Consider the following 17,692-nt stretch of genomic DNA (forward strand, 5'->3'; position numbering starts at 1 on the left):
GTCAGATTCAGGTTCGGTCAGGTTCAGATTTGTCTTTATGAAATTAAATGACATGTCTTCAATTTTTACACCTCAGTCAACATTTAACTAGCACTTAATTTAATATCTCAATGAGGTAAGATGTGATGCGCTTGTTCAATAGATTTTTAGGGTTTTTGACTTCCGTATGTACTAAGTACTGCAATCTGGTGGGAACCCAACACTATATTCTACTTCTGAAAACATTTACTTACTAAGTAGGCAAATGAACCGTTCGCAGAATATTATCAAATCTGTTACTTCATTTGATCTAAGTAAATTTTAGCAGATTCGCATCTACTTCTACTTCATTAGTTTGATTAAAACAACATCTACATAAGACCATATAACCTAGGCTGCGTCTCCGTTGCTAATTTTTATCTTCGGTGTCGATAACAGATGACTAAGGTTGTTTTCAGTTGTGTGGATGAAGTTAATCTCAATTCACGCCATAAGTGTGGTCGAAATTCAAAATGGAAAGTGCGGAGTTCTTTCTAACGTAGCGTTGTTTTCATACAATGAAGCGTTGAAACGTATTTTTCGGTTCACTTTTTCATCGAATCGTTCACTTAAAATTCAAATTTTAGGCACACTTACGGCGTGAATAAATGATGGAATTTGTTTATGTACTGTCCGTTTGACAAGAGGATCGCCACGGTTCAGCAGGGGGTTTTGAACATTTGTTTTTTACACGTTGGCACACGTGCTCTTGTCAGATTCAAGATTCTTTTTACGAAGGTTACGCTGATTATACTTTGTGAAAAAGGCCAATACCTTGCAAATATGTCACATCTTGGACAGAATTTGACACTGCAATATCTGCAACATGAAAAAACTAAATGTTCGAAACCCCGTGCTTCCACCTACGTAATATACACAAACTAGGTAAGCCAATCCTTATTTATTAAAAAGATATGTTGTGCCTACTTTGCATATTTAACTTTTAATTTACATTTTTGCACATTTTCATGGTATTTAGATTTTATTGCGAGAGAAAAGTCTTCCAATCACCATCGACGAACTTTGGTACTCAGTCACGAGCTAAAAAATATTTTGTGCCACCGAGAATTGAAATACGACGGATTTCAATATCGATAACTAGATTGAAATGTCCAAAATTACAACACCCGTTTTCATGGCTTATTACAACACTCAAACCAGTGTTGAAATGAAATTCGTATGAGTTATTACAGCATTCGTTTTAAAAAAATGCAAAGCAACGTGATCGATCAAATTCGAAGAGTGATTGTTTACAATGAAAATTCTGAATTTTTGTGCATTTGTCTATTTCAATTCTCGGTTGGCACAAAGCATGATGTGTTACACGTATTGTAATGAGATTTTTTCAGCACACGACCCAATTTTCCTAGTGCTGAAAACATCAACATTACAATACTTGTAACACAACATACTATTTTATATGTCTCTGTGTTGTATGTCTAACATTATGCATCAGCTCGGAGAGGAAGTTTGTGTTTATCTTAGCATCGACAAAAAGAAAATGATATGCACCTACGTCCAAATGTTTCTTTTGACGAATTGGATTATGATCCGCGCCTTCCGCTTAGGATCACAATCACCAACTGGTCAACATTTGGACACTGGTGAATAATATTTATTAGTTTTGATCTTTTCTTGTAAAAAATCTGGGAAGTCAAGTGATTATCATTTGGACCCAACTTTTTGTGGTTTTATGCTTTCTATGTTAACACTGAACTTGGACCGAAAACGGCGAAATTTTCAAAAAATTTTAGGGCAGCATGGCAATACTAAATTATAGTTTAAAATTTAAAAAAATCCATAAAATGATCAGACGGACCTGCTGAGTGGATTTACCTATCGAAGTCGAAGGTCAATTTATTTGAATGGGTCTAATGATTTACTCATTTCTATCAATTCAATCAAAAAAAGAAATGTTGCTCATACTAAATATGGTGTTTTTCCTGTTAAACGCTCTAAACGTCGTATTTAATATCGCCGTATAATTTATATTTAATTGCATGAGCCCGCCAAAACAATGGCAATAAAAATTTAAAATTATTTCAAAATGCCAGACAATCCTTTGAAACCATCAACAAAAAGAAATTAAATTAATCCAACGAGCATAAAAACACACCAAAAGCAATCAAAAAGCTTATCAAGCAGCTTCATTAAACTTAAATAACGCGAATATAAACCTCCCATAACCAGAAAAAAAATCTCTTACGCTACGCAGCCACAGTGTAATAAAGTATGAAAATAATTATCTGATTAAAAGCACGAAAAAATTGTGTTCGTTTACTGGTTTGCATGCATTTTGAAAACACTCTGTAGGAAGAGATTTATGTCGTATTTATCTCTTCTGTCTTAATTTTATAAAAGTCAGTGCTTTTTCATTTTGTGGTCGGTGCTCATAATATATTACAGCCATCCCCGCACACACAAAAACATTGTTCCCTTTTTTTTATAATAAAAGGCGAAAGATAATAAAGGAATATTGAGCTAAAAGCGTATTATATACGGTCAAAATACTTCACAGATTGTTGTTACATTCGACTGATGATGGTTGGATACACCTAATCGCGGTTCGTTCAAACGCCAGGTATTTCTATCAATTTATGAGTAATTGAAAGAGTTTGCCAATTTTGATTATATTGGCGCGAAACAGTGAAACTTTTACATCTTGTGAAGCTCAATCTTTTACTTCATTAGTTTTAACATATATCTTAAACTATATGATGTATGAACAGTACCTGACAAATTTTAGCGAATTATAAGAAAAATTAAAGTTCTTTAATTTGACTTTGTTTCGAATAGATTTACGATTTTAAGCTAAATCAATAAAATTCCATTTTTCGTATAAGTCGCTAATGTGACACGTCATCCAGTTCTTCACTTAATGATACGAAATTCCTTCTGATTATAGTATCGGTATTTGTTGTACAGAAGGATACAGATTTTACCGTCGCCAAACTTCATCCAGCATTAGCCAATCACATAATTGTCAGAGAACCACAAGATATAATATACAATAAAATAGGTTATCTCACGACTAAACGAGGCTCAGTTAGTCTTAAGTACCAGTATAAGTAATGAACAATCATAATTCCGCAAGGCAAAGATGATTTATTGTTGTTGAAGAGGTTTTTTTTGATGCATGTATAATGTATACTTACCGCTCATGTAATTATGATAAATTGCTTGGAAAAAGGAGAGCATCACGGCTTGGACTTGGGACGTTCGTTATTATTCTGTTGGTTTTTTTTCGCTCTTGCGTTCTTTCTTCTTTTAAAACAATTTTCATGAATATGCAATTACGAAATGTTGTTAAGCACATAATTGCGTGTTAGGTATCAAACCTACATAAAGAAGTCTGCAAAACGAATTAAAGTGATTATTTTTGCATGGATTATTTCTCTAGGTGGTTTTTGAACTTGTTGGTAGAGTTGCTGCAAGCCGAATGCAAAATTATGAAATATTTTTGCAATATTATTAAATTGACAGGTAACGTCAATATGTGGTTATTTGCAATTTTTATATCATCATTACAAACGTTGATGAGAATGCAACATATTATCAGCATCGTCATTTAAATAAGTAGAGTCGTTTTGTCTTAAATAAGCACACTGACTCGTGCTGGAAGTGTTTTTTGGGTGCAATTTTTTTTTTCATTTTCTTCTTTAACAGTTAATAGTACTATCACTCTTTAACAGTTAGTAGTACCACTACTTCTTTAACAATTGGTACTACCATTCCTACTACTACTACTACTACTTTCTTAACTGATCATAATACCACTACTTATTTTACAGTGAGTGGTACTACAGCTTCTTTAGCAGTTAGTGTTAACAATTAGCAGTACCACGTCTTCGTTACCACTATTTCCTTAACAGTTACTAGTATAATTACTTCTTTAGTTATTAGTATCTCTACTTCGTTAACAGTAGTGTTACCACTTCTGACAGCTAGTAGTACTACCACTTTCACTGTTTAAACTGAGAGACAAATGTCATATCTCATCAGAATATGGCGACAGTAGCAAAGACAACAAAATTTGAAAGATCTTTTTGCATGTCTAGTGGTAATGGGGAAGTGAGAACTACAGGATGCGGTGTTTACCCACACAAACCTATATACAATAAACGTGGATCGTTAGTGTCAATCGATTCGTTTCAACAAGTAACGAGTTTTGATATGACTTGGAACTAGTGGTGAATGAACGAATGAACCAGATTGATCGACATTTGGATCTAGTACCAACAATGGGTAAGTTTTTTTAGTTAGTTTAGTTTAGTTTATTTATATCATAATATGAGTAAGGCCTTTTAAAGGACATATTACAGTAGGATGTCAATCAACGCAAAATTAATAATTAAATATAAGGAAAAATTCAGATTGTAAGTTCATAACTACAGGCAGTAAATCTAGTCAAAGTACGATAACAAACCGCTTAAGTCAAATAAAAATAAAAACAGTTAATCTCCGAATTATATTCACGTGCAATCTGTTGCTTCTTTTGCTTGCACTGTATACATATTTGACACAAAATCTTTTACTTCATTTGTTGTCAGATTCATTTTACTTTATAACAGATGTCTGACTAATATCTGGCATTTTTATTGCGTCGTTGTTATCAACAACAGATGAGAGGTTATCATTATCTCTAGGCTTTACTACAGTCTAATGGTCAATTAGGTCAATCATGAGAGACTTTCAAGAAGTGGTAACAGTCAAGAATTGAGACATTATCTGAAGTAAACATGGTGCAAATGTGATACCATACACAAGTGAAACCTTGTAAATGTTTATTATATGTTTGCATGTGTTTTCATGCAGCAATGATCTTTTTGATTTAAATTTATGTGCTGATGCTTCGGAAGTAGGCCGTTCCTCCGTATAGTCTGTAAAACGGAACACACTGAACGATAACATCGTCAACCATGTCCATAACACATTTATCGCGCATTTAACACATAGCGGCTATGAATTTTAAAATTTTTTCCATCAACATCGCTCGCAGTCAAACATTGCAACGCTTTTGCTATTGAATCGATAATTATTGCCATCATTTTTATATTCCCGGCTTCTTACAGATTCATTTAGTGTACATATATATATGTGTAGCGCAACAATATTTTAACCATAAATCAATGTAATGACAGGAAATATCTGACGTACCTATTTTAAACGAGATTAATCTTTGCACATCCCTTTAATTACTCGTGTTCTCAAAACAATTCCAAATATATATCTGATTGAATATGCAAACGATATATTATGATATCATGACAGCGTGAAAATATCCCGCCCGATAATTATATTATATACTCATGAACAATATTAAAATGATCCACTGAAATGCAGTCACCCAGCAATTGTTTATATGGAAAAGTCTTGTGTAAAGATCTAATTCTTTGAAGTTATATCAGCCTCTAGCTCTTATTAGAAACATTCTAACAAAACTTAGAATTTTTTGTTCTTTATTCGTAAACTCATTCTTTTGTCGTTGTTACTTAGAATTATAAAATTTTTGAAAATAATATTTATAAACGAAACGGCTGCGTATGCTGATGATAGTAAAGGTTCGCGCTGATCCAAGTCAATTTCAAATTAATTCCACCAACTGACTACACATTATTTTACATCGCAGACACTCATATTTTTGCTTAAATGCGTTCTATAATTAATTTTTCAAGAATAAGAAGCGAAAAAAAATAACATTTCGTAATCAAATACGCATGATACGCACAACGCACAATGTGTGTATATCTTTTATGCTTGTTGTAATACACTCGCTTCGCTCTGGCCGCAAACTTCACCCTCGCTAATTTTTGTTCTATTTATTCGGTTTTGTTTATAAGGAAAAGTCACATAACAAGAAAAATACTATTGAAATAGATTCAAAAATTCTGTTAGCAACATCAGCTTGTTCGTTAGACCAACATAATCTATCTTAGAACCTAGCCTCAGGAATTAATTCCATTCTCCACCAAACATTTTTTTTAAATCGGTTGAACTTTGCTCCAGTTCAGTTGTTGTATTAACAAAAAGCAGAAAAAGCTTCTTTCGAGAACTACCACCAGATGGTTGAACCGATACCGCCTATTTTGGAACTTGACCTGAGGATTCCAATACTTCGTTGAATAAAAAAAAGTTTTTGAAAATCGGTTGAACTTTGCTCCAGTTATCGTGTTAACAAAGAACAGAAAAGGCTTCTTTCGAGAACTACCACCAGATGGTTGAACCGATACCGCCCATATTCTAATGTGACCTGAGGATTTCATAACTTCGTCGAAAAAAAAAAAAAGTTTTCGAAAATCGGTTGAGTGAGATTTACTCAAGTAATCGTGTTAACAAAGAGCACAAAATTGTTATATTTAACGTTTTTTCATCACATTTCCATACATTTTTAATCATAGTGAACTTGTTACCTACTACGGTGTATTTGTTTTTGTAAAACCCATGACTTACAGTCAAGGGAATTAATATCAGGGATATAAGATCCGTAGATGAAGCGACAACTCTCGAAATGTATGTTATGAATAGCGGATACTGATTAGATTAGATTAGATGGGAGGGTGTAAGCCCAGCACCTAAGCCTCAGATGGGCCTGTTGTGCTATTGTACAAGTCTCTTGATCATATGGACTGTGATTTTACATCATATCTCTCCCGACTTAGATTGTTCACAAATCGACCGTGTGTTAACGTCCCATACGTTGTGAATTCTCCAAGCCGTGGGTGGTATGCGAATACCACAACCATCACTAATTGACCTGTACATTTTCCCAAAGATGGCGCTATCAACATTGTCATGTTGTAGCTCTTTCTACTATTGACATTATGTCGATATGGTTTCTTTTATGGAGAAAGCGAATGTTGGGTTTTTTGATATTTCCGACTTTGTTACGGTTACGGCTATTAGTTTTAGGTAATAGCAAGTGTCTAATCACCATAGGCCATGAGTTGCCTCTTCGTATAAATCGCCATGCCACCATGTGACTGAACTCGTTCTGGCGTTGCAGGTTGTAGCGTTTGAATGATTCGTATTTCGTCATATCCCTTGACATCCATACAACGTATCAATCAATAGATCTGTTAAACCTCGCGGTCATTTTGGAGTACAAGATAGTTTCTGTATCTTGGGATTGTACCACAGCAAATTTGTAAAAATTTGCTATGTGGTTTTGGGGTGTCAAATGAGAACCCGAAGCGTTTGTACCTTACCTGCACTAAAATTGACTGCCAGATGCCATACGGCAATGTGTCATTTTCGTACATTAATCGAGCACGTAATTTAGCATTAGCTTCTGGTAGAGTCGATTGTTAATCCGTAAACCGACGCCACGAAGCACATGTTAAATAACAAAGGAAATAACACAATTGTTGATATCGCACAATGAGGCGAGAACGACTTTATTGATCAAAGAGAAAATGACCTACGAGAACAACACTTTGACTTCGTTAATAAAACCTTTAAAATAATTTCACCATTTAAACATTACAGCAAAATAAAAACACCAAAGCCGTAAAAGTTGGCACAGAAATTAGACAAAATCGAAAATGAATTCACACACAGCCACACAAAAGAAACACTTTTAGAGAGCAACGCATAAACACGTCCGTTCTCTGTGACTGCCGTTGTCCAACGGATACTATTCCGCACGGAAATATGTTGAACGAATTGATCGAATTGTTTGTAAACATTTCCTAGAAACGTCCTAAATCACTGTCAATACTTACTCGCTTACAGTCAGCCTAATCTTCATCTGCATCACGAATGAAGCCAACAATTGATTGACACAAAATTAGTTCATTTCTCTTCTAGGACAAGTTCATAAATTCAAAAATAAAATGAGTAAAGGGCAATGCGAATGCCACAACAGTCGTTGATGTACGTTCAGACCCAAGAGATCCGTTTCTCATAGAATTCGATCACAAGTTGTGGACATTTCTCCTTCGCCTCGTCCACAGTAACCAAATCACGTGTCTTGCATCCGTTCCATTCAATTTTGAACATAAGTGCATTGGTCTCACCCACTTCGTACATACCTGAAAGCAACTGTTTAGAATTTGGTCGAATTGGAACGAAATTGTACGCTTCTCATTACCAACAATGCGTTTCGGCTCCAGACCACGTTGAAAGCCAATCCTCGGTTTTTCTTTCGTTTCTGGAGGAGATTGTTCACCAGAAGCTGTTTTTCGTTTGTATTCGGCAACTTTGTCAGCATCCAGGTTTTTTTCCAATTCCCATGTGTGCAATTGTTGCCCTTCCCATTGCACCTTGTAATACGTCTGGGAAATTTGGCAAATTAACTTTTGATTTCCAGGACAAAATAAACTTTCGGTGATTGGCTTACCCTTTCGCCTCTTGTTCGATGGCCTATGATTTTCTTGAACTCCGAACAGCCCGCTGTTTTTGAGTGATTTCTCTTTCGCTTGTCACGCTGTAATCGAATGAAAATATCAGGAATGTTGGCCCCGGTGCAAAAGCTCGTTTGCCATTTAATAAAAACTGTTTTATTGGTTGACTAGACGTAGATTCTTAAGACAATTTGCAATTACCATGTTTCTATGATCAATTGAGGGAGTCGGAGTATGTGTGTAATTTCGTTTCACTTTTTTCAGCAGCACAAATTGAGGTTCTGTAATTCTATTCTGTCAACAAAGCTCCATCGAAATGACGTCAAGAATCTGTCGTCTCCGATTGTAAAGGACAAACTTAGATGGCGTTACTGGTACTATTTTTTTTCGATTTCAGAGGCAGAGAAATGACCACTAGATCTTCATTCGCTAATTTTTTATTGCTTCATTATCAAGTTTGAAATATTGATCGAACTGATCGGTTCGGCGTTAATCCAATGTGATTATTGTTGTTCGTTTATTCCAACTGGATGGAGCCAAGTTGTATCTGTGATATGGAATCAATGACATAATATTATGTCATTGTATGGAATACACTCGCACACGTTTTTCTCTCTCTACTTATAGCTTGTGTAGATGAAGAGATAACATAATCTGAAATTAATGTCAAAAGTGATTTACTACAGCGACCGCTTCCATTATATCATAACCTTATTTTCTGTCGACAGATTTATTGTTGATTTCTATTCAGCAGTGCAGCACTGGTTAGAAAGAGATTTAAAAAAATTCATACAAAAATCACAAAGTTCCTACATGAATCACCTGAATTCACGTTATGGCCAGGCCTTTTAAAAAGATATCGAAAATAATTTTCTGAAAGTAATGTTGAAAAATTACTCGACTGTGCGTGGAATAGTTAGCGCTGTATAATATTATTTTGTGGCTGTGTGTGTGCGCGCCTTAGTTTCATTCTACACACACAGAAAATGTTTGATGCCTGATCAAAGATATCATTAATTAATTTTTCGGTTATATAGTGAATAGTGAATAGTGAATATAGTGAATAATATGTCGTCGAACATTATATTTCCGATAAACAAAGTCTTATTGTAGTTAACTAGTTACAATCAAAAATGATTGCATCTCTCTGGATTCTAAATTTCTCTTCTAACATGTACATGTACTCAGCCAGTAGCGTTTGATTCGATTTCATAATCGAAATTATTGATGCAACCCTGCACTCTTCGAATGTTTTTTTAGCAACTTTTGTAGGTGACTCGGCCATTTCATATTGATTTGTCAAACATCAAAGAACATCATAGAACATCAAATACGATCGGAGGTTTGTATCAAGTTTTAATTTAATTTTTCTTTTCTTTTTCAGGTCTGGCGAACGAATTTTTGCAATAAATTCATTGAATTCAGTGAATTTATTGCAAAATTGTGAAAATATGAATCGAAGACAACGGTTTAAAAAAAAAGAAGAAATTTTTCGTTTCAATCGGCCATTTTCGACGCGTTCCAAAAAATTCTATTTGAGAATTTCTTCGATTTATATTTTCACATTTCGAATGGAAAATCAATTTTAATTCAAAAACTTTGTTCTCGTTGTCTTCAATTTTTCCTTACGGTAACTGATCACAACGAGAACAATGTTTTTGAATTAAGATTGATTTTCCCTTCCATGTGCATACCCGACATGATGAAGGTATGCGCCAACGGTGTTAGTCTAAGAGATTAACCGCCTCATTCCTTTTAGTTACCCCCCCAACTCTTTTTCATTCCCTTTTAAACTCATGGCCTAAATGTGCACCCGACCGATCTTTAGGGCGACCACTAGCTCCCCTCCACCTGCACCGGCGGAACAATGGTCAAGGTTTTTAACCTTGGCTACCGTTACGGTGGAGGCTGCCATATCTCAAATCATTGGTTTCAGGAAACCAATTCTGAAGTTTCCACCGCCTTTAGGTGGAAGCAGAGCAGGGCAGGGAAACATGCACATTACAGTTTTCCCCATTTAGCAAATTCCATGTATGCCATGCATACATTAGGGTATTAGGGATGTAAATTGCATTCGATTTGGTGATGTAAATATGTTTCATTAGTGTGTGGTAATGGAACATATTGACATTGCTAAATCAAATGCAATTTACCTGTAGGGTATGCTAGGCAAGGTAAAAGAAGTAGGAGGTACTGCCTTCAATTTTTTTTTTCCAATTTCTAAATTCAGTCTCAGTTTCAGTAGTTCATAGTGAACTGATTTCAAGTTTTAGCTTCACACTGAAACAAAAACGGAATACGAACGTGTGTAGCTTTCATTTGTAAATAATATTGAATTGAACATCGTACCTCCTACATTACCTTATAGTGATAGCGTTAGGCGTATCGCTAACAATAATAAGACAAAACCAAATCATTCCATAAATGAACAGTACACACATTTTGATCGAGTAAAATTTATTTCATTTAACGTTCCATTGACTGGATGGTTCATTTGTCACTTTATTGTTAGCGATTCAGGGAATTAGGATTGAATATGGTCAAAGAAGGTAAGCATAAATTTGATAAAATGCATTGATAAAAACAAAAACAAATCACGTCATCCAATACTTTTTGTCAAGTTACGAATTCTTAAAGTTTCAAGAATCGGCGTCCAAACATCTAATTCCATACAAAATGTGACAAAAATTTGTGGTGAATGTTGTAGCTAATTTCGCCATCTATATGGTTCGAGCGCGTAATCCACATTCATCCCAAATTTAACGCATTTTCTAGTGTGAAAAAGTATTCGTGACGCAATCGATTTCAGTTATAGGTCAGTCACTTATAAGTTATAAGTCACATGGCTATAAGTCATAAGTTATCAGTCGACTACTTATAAAGTAAAAGTTTATAGGTCGTAAGTTTATAAGTTAATACGTTCCAAAGTGTGATGCGTTTATAAGTGATTAGAGAGTTTGCGCACTGTGACATATCTCACTTATAACTTATAATTATAAGTCATGTTTACATGTGTTGTATATGGGAACATGACTTATAATTATAAGTTATAAGTGAGATATGTCACAGTGCGCAAACCTTCTATTAGTGAGACAAAAATCAAAATATAAATTTCGAATACATCTCTAAATTTTTAATTTTTGCGCGCTAATAGGTGAAATGAAATATCAAACTGTCATTCATATAATCATAACCTCAACACTATTAACAATGCAATTGTCAAAATAACAAAGAAAAATAAGTTGTGGTTATGGTTCTATGGATAGACATGTCATTTTGTTCGGCTTAACCGTTGCTTGGAGGAAGAAACCAATTAAAAACGTAACAGATTTTGGTAGGTAACTTTGCCAATGTACAATCATGTTAGTGTACTTCTGCCCAACAAACTACTTTCATTAAGGTGGTAAAAGAATCAAGTAATCTATGGAATTTACATGTAAACTACAGCGTAGTCAGTCAAAATGTAAAACTGTGTTTGTAAAATACAAAGAAATAATGTGTGTATTTGACACAGAGAATTGAGGGTTTGTTTGCTAGAGAGAGTATTGGTTGGAGTTGTATACCTTAAAGCTGTATACTTGGGATGTCACGTGGTATACTCAGTTTGTATGTCAGGTCCAGAATTTATTTTGACAACATGGCGTCAATCACATGTCTTCTGCGACAATTTTTTTTATTAACACTAACATTGGTCAAGTTACCTACCAAAATCTGTTACGTTTTCAATTAGCGCAAAAATTAAAATGATGTATTTGAACTTTAAATTTTGTCTTACTAATCACTTATAAATGCATCACACTTTGGGACATATAACTTATAAACTTACGACTTGTAAACTTTTGACCTATAAACTTATGAACTTATAACTTTTACTTTATAAGTAGTCGACTTATAACTTATGACTTATAACAATGTGACTTATAACTTATAAGTGACTGACTTATAACTTATAAATTCGGATTATTACAGTTAAAATCAAAAAAATATGAAATTCCGTATAATGTCACAGCATTTGAGTAGTGCATTAGCATGTAACAATAGTATGTTGTGTTCTACTGTTGACCAAAGTCTTTTGACGACCGAAAATTGGTTCGTGGACGTATAACACATCATGTTTTGTGTCAACCGAGAATTGAAGTAGGCAAATGCACAAAAATCTTAATTTTCATTATAAACAATCACTTATTGTGCACTTTTCAATCTAGTTATCGACGTGGAAATCCGTCGTATTTCAATTCTCGGTGACACAATAGTTATTTACCAAACTAGTGATGACTGGTTTCGTAAAAAAAACAATTATTACATGTTAAGGCAGTTGAAAGTCTCGACTAAGTGTGAAAAAGTGTTTGTGAAGTGATCATATTCAGTTTCTTACAGTCTTCAACTTTTACAAAGTATCTAAAACATTGTGCCATAGATTTTCTATTGGCTTTAAATTAACAATAATTGTCAATTTTTCGGCAAAAGTGAATTAAGTCATTGATCTAATTGATACTTTGTAAAAGTTTGGAAAATTTGAAACTGAATATTGAATATAACATCAATATAATGAAAAAACTAATAAAAAAGCAAAAAAAAAAAAAAAGAAGAAATTATCGGCAAAATACTGTAGCCGTATAAAAAAAGGCATAAAAAACAGCCAGCCAAAAATGTTAGGCAAAAAACTATAGCCTAAACAATAAACCTCAAATTCATCGCTTAATTTAATAATTGTGTCTATGTTTACAGAAATAAATTAACATGAAAAACACAAAGGAATTAAGTTCGGACTCGGACACAGACATTGAGAAACGGCAAAGAAAATGGCAACATCAACGCCAGCAAAAAGGCAATAAAAAACCGAAGAAACGAGGTAAGAAAATCTGTTCACAATGTGCAATTGAAATTGCTAAAAATTCGTAACTTTTTCTTATCAGGTCAAAGCAACGGTAACGGTAACGGCAAAGATTCAGACGATGATTTCGTGTCAACGAAAAAAGTTTACAGTAATTGGAAATAATCTTGATAATGCAAATCCGAAAACTAACAAAAACCATTTAACATTCTAGATTCGCCGCCAAAGCTTCCGAATGTGGCTGCAGTAGGCCGACGAAAGAACGTCATTCCGAAGAAACCACCCGTCAGTAGCAACGTTAACGTTAACGTTCTAGATTCGCCGCCGAAGCTTCCGAATGTGGCTGCAGCTCCGAAGAAACCACCCGTCAGTAGTGCTGCCATAAATGCCGCTCTCCTAATTGCAACGACAAAAGATCGCTCCTCATCGCCAAGTAATGCTACAGCTGCATCTAATCCAGCCATCAATATTACCTCTCACCGAAATACCACGTCCAGCATCATTGGTAGCGGTCGAACAGGTAGTACGCAAGAAGTGGCACATCCATTACCCATTCGACAGTCGCCTCCCCCTATGGAATACGGATCCGAATGGGACACGGATGGAGAAGCAACTATTGCGCAACTAAAACAGATGCAACGGAAACGACCGAGCAAAAAGGCTCACTCCACTTCAACGAAACCTGAAGTGAAGCAGACGCCAGTTCAGTCCAACCGTAAACGTGCTGCATCCACTGATGAGGCTAGTGATGCTGTTGAAGCAACTACGAAACGGTCAACGTCAACGAAACGGTCAAAGGCATCGAAACGGTCAAAGGCAACGAAAACGCAGCAAGACAGTGCAGATGAGGCTGGTGATGCTGATCAAGAAACTACGAAACGGTCAACGTCAACAAAACGGTCAAAGGCATCGAAGCGGTCAAAGGTAACGAAAACGCAGCAAGACAGTGCTGATGAGGCTGGTGATGCTGATGAAGCAACTACGAAACGGTCAACGTCAACGAAACGGTCAAAGGCATCGAAAGCTCAGCAAAGAAAAGACGACGATGAAAATGGAAACCGGGCCGTGATACAAACGCAACTCGAAGAAATCATTTTTCTCGGAAACGTTTTCGATAAATCGATACGCCGATTTACGTGTCCATTTGCCACTTGTAACGTCAATTATTCAACGTTCCTCAATCTAAAGAATCACGTCAAGAAGACTCACGAAGAAACTTTGCAAAAACCCATCGAGACGGACACGAACAATTGGCGACGAATACAGAATGCAAACAACAGATTCGACATCACTACGGTCAAGCAAAAACTGCGTCCTTTAATTATCGACGGTGAAACGATAATTAAGAAGCAAAGAGTACTGGAACCACTAGCGACGGAAAAGACGGAAGTTGCGACGAAAGTGTTCGATATAATGAACAAACAGGCTGTAGAATTGTCCAAACTGGCAATTTTGTTTTCCAGCCTCGTTTACTTCGACGTCTACAACACAATCAGCGACCCAGAAAACGGCAACGAAATCGATCGTATATTCGAAGAAGAGTTCAATTGGAAAGAAATGATTTTGGAATTTAAGCAATTTCAAAGAAATACTGCTAAAGCAAAGAAACCTCGACCGGCTAAACACAATACGTTCTTCGATCTCTGCAGAAAGTACGATGTGGAAACGTATTTCACGGAAACGTCCCAAAATGCGTGGAACTCGATTGTGGATACATTTGCGACCAATTTCAAAACGAATATAACCACTCATTTATATTCACGAATAAGGAAATGGTTAGCTTTCAAGCTACGAGATGGGAAAAAGAAGAAGGACGTATGTGGCAAAGAGAATCGAAAGGATATCAACAACAAAATCTACCACACGTGGGACGAAAAAGAAACGTGAAATCGATCCAGAGGCAACACATTATGCAAAGCTACCTAATTTCATAGTCGTGCCACAAAACAGCTTCCACACTATGCACTTTCCAATTGACACGAAAGCATTGTTCGACATCCTGAAAAACCTTCCACAATTCAAGGCTATCCTGAATCAGGCCGAATTTTTGGAACTCCAAATCGACGACGATCCAAATAGAAAAACCACGAATCCGTTCTGGTATTTCCTGTTCAACATTCAGAAAATGGAAACGGCAACGAAGAAATTTGGAGGAAGGATTACGACCAACGGCAGCGACGTGTCAATCCAATATTGCAAGCTACGGAAAGAAAAAGAACTCACCAAAGCTGAAATTCTCGAAATGGCAAGCAATAGGAAACGGAAACACGATGTGATTGATTCAGATTCAGAGTCTGAATCGGAAGACGATGATGATGATGATGATGATGATAACGCAAAGACCATAAAGTAAGTTTACCACATTTAGTCTATGAAATCGCCGAAATACTCACAAAATGATTTTCTGTTTCAACCAGAACCGATCCAGCAATTGTCTCCGCTTTGACGAACATCACCAATATGGAAGATTTGAGTGTTTCTGGTGTCGACTTAGGCGTCCGCAATGTTGCCGCGACAGTAATACGGAAATGGAGCAAATCATCCGACGGCTACGAAGTTCATGAGTCCAATGTGTTGCACAAATCGAAAGATTACCACTATAAAGCAGGTAAGCATCTTCAGACCTTCTCCTGATTTTTTGATTATCTTCAATTGGTTTTAACATTATGAAATTTGACTACAGGATTCGCTAGACGTCAACGAAAAGGCAAGAAACTGCATGGAGAATTCGATGAACGTTACCAGAAGGATAGACAAAGCCAACCCATAGAGCCATCGCAACGATCACCTGATTATATCAAATTTCTGAATTCCAGACTGAAATGGTTCAACGAGGGCACAGCCACATATATGCAACGAGTGGTAACAAACGTAAAGTTCGATAAGTTTCGTTCGACGCAAAAGCAAATGATGGCAATGGCAAAGGAGATTGTTGGCGACATAAACGTTCACGACAAAGCAACGACACAACCGAGCAAAATACGTGTAGTCTTCGTGGGCAACTGTTCAACACCGGCAAATTCAACAATCAAAGGTCATAGGCGGTCACCCGGAAATGCACCAATCGTCCGTTATTTGAAGCAGATCCCGCAAACGTATGTTGACGCCACCATCGATGAATATTGTACAACGAAGAAGTGTAGTCGATGCTACGAAACGCTCGACGATGTAGAGTTTTCTAAAGAACGGCTTAAATTATGCCATAATTGTAAGCTGGCTGAGAATTCCACGTCAACGAATCTAGTATCGACATACCAACGGAAACAAGTTATCGCAGAAGCAATGATTCCGATCACAGAAGATTATCCCAAACCGACACAGTTCGAGAGGGCGCAACGAGTTGCAATGGAACGAACAAAACGATGGTCGTTTGGCGATAAGATGAGAATGGCTGCGCGTATTAAACTAAAATCAACCACCTACACAGTTAATACAACGGCAACGCTAAAGCATTTGTATTGGAACCGAGACGGCAACGCAGCACGCAATATAATGCAGTTGGGTCTGTGCCAATACAACGATTGTCTCCCCATTGAATTCAACAAGGACGAGGCATTCCAGCGACCGAAAAAGAAAGATTAACTCAATAAAGAACACCGCGTTCTTCTTGTTCTACGGAACGGAAATGGCCGTAAACGAGGTCGAGAAAAATAATATACATTAGGGGTCTTTCATATGGAAAACCCTGTATACTCATGAACATGTAAAGTGATTAATTGTTTTCAAGCAATATTTCTTGCGCGAACATAGCGCAGAGGCACGCCATTATTATAAAATATACAAGACAGCCAAACGGGGCCCTGGCTTTTAAAAGCGATTTAGTTTATTATGTGGAGTCGGGTATGGTAATAAATTTTCGATATTTGGAATTCTTTTTTTTTAGAAAGTTGATTTACGAGGAAGTGATTTTCGATTAAATATTGACGATTTATGGGGAAAAAGAATAATTTTGTCGTTACGATCGGATGGTTAATTAATTGGAAAACGGTTGATACTTTTATGTTCCATAAACTGTATCGTAAAATGGAAATTATAGTCAGCCATTATTCACGTTTTGCATTGCCGTTTTCGAGGTGCTCCATTGTTGGTTCACGTAAAAAAAAAACGAGCACACACAACTGCCAATGCCAATACATTGAATGAGAAAAATAAATGATCTGATCCCCGAAATGTATTCAAATTATGACATCGGTTGCCGGAAAGCAAGTGTCACATGTAAATTTACAATATCATTAGAACAAACCACTGTCAAACTGGAAACAAGACCAGAAGTAGCCCCAAAGAAAATCAATTTTGCAGACAATTTTCGATAAACCATGAATCTAATATCATACCAATGTGTACATACACACAGTGCACACACACTCCCAACAAAAATCCACCCTTCTTTTGACATGACATGTTTATACTGTATGAATAGACGACAAAACTTTCCCTTTTTCCGCCCCATGTCACAAGCACCCAGAGAGACATCAATTTCACCTTGTCGACTGGACGA

At 36.1% G+C, this 17,692-nt stretch overlaps 2 protein-coding genes across 2 annotated transcripts; one reads left to right on the forward strand and one right to left on the reverse strand.

The window, feature by feature from the left end:
- Window positions 1-7,824: 7,824 nt before the first annotated feature.
- LOC119070799 (chromobox protein homolog 1-like) lies at window positions 7,825-8,683 on the reverse strand. The gene is made up of 4 exons (XM_037175281.1): window positions 8,562-8,683; window positions 8,357-8,443; window positions 8,108-8,291; window positions 7,825-8,048 (listed from the first exon to the last, which is right to left on the reverse strand). Exons 1-4 carry the CDS (start codon window positions 8,562-8,564, stop codon window positions 7,897-7,899), a joined length of 426 nt encoding a protein of 141 aa, XP_037031176.1. The 5' UTR covers window positions 8,565-8,683; the 3' UTR covers window positions 7,825-7,896.
- Window positions 8,684-13,048: 4,365 nt separating this feature from the next.
- LOC119070702 lies at window positions 13,049-15,081 on the forward strand. Its single transcript, XM_037175154.1, has 3 exons — window positions 13,049-13,212; window positions 13,277-13,345; window positions 13,409-15,081. Exons 1-3 carry the CDS (start codon window positions 13,101-13,103, stop codon window positions 15,079-15,081), a joined length of 1,854 nt encoding a protein of 617 aa, XP_037031049.1. The 5' UTR covers window positions 13,049-13,100.
- The last annotated feature ends 2,611 nt before the right edge of the window (window positions 15,082-17,692 follow it).

The sequence above is a fragment of the Bradysia coprophila genome (genome assembly GCF_014529535.1).
Source record: "Bradysia coprophila strain Holo2 chromosome IV unlocalized genomic scaffold, BU_Bcop_v1 contig_106, whole genome shotgun sequence".
Classification (NCBI taxonomy): Eukaryota; Metazoa; Arthropoda; class Insecta; order Diptera; family Sciaridae; genus Bradysia; species Bradysia coprophila.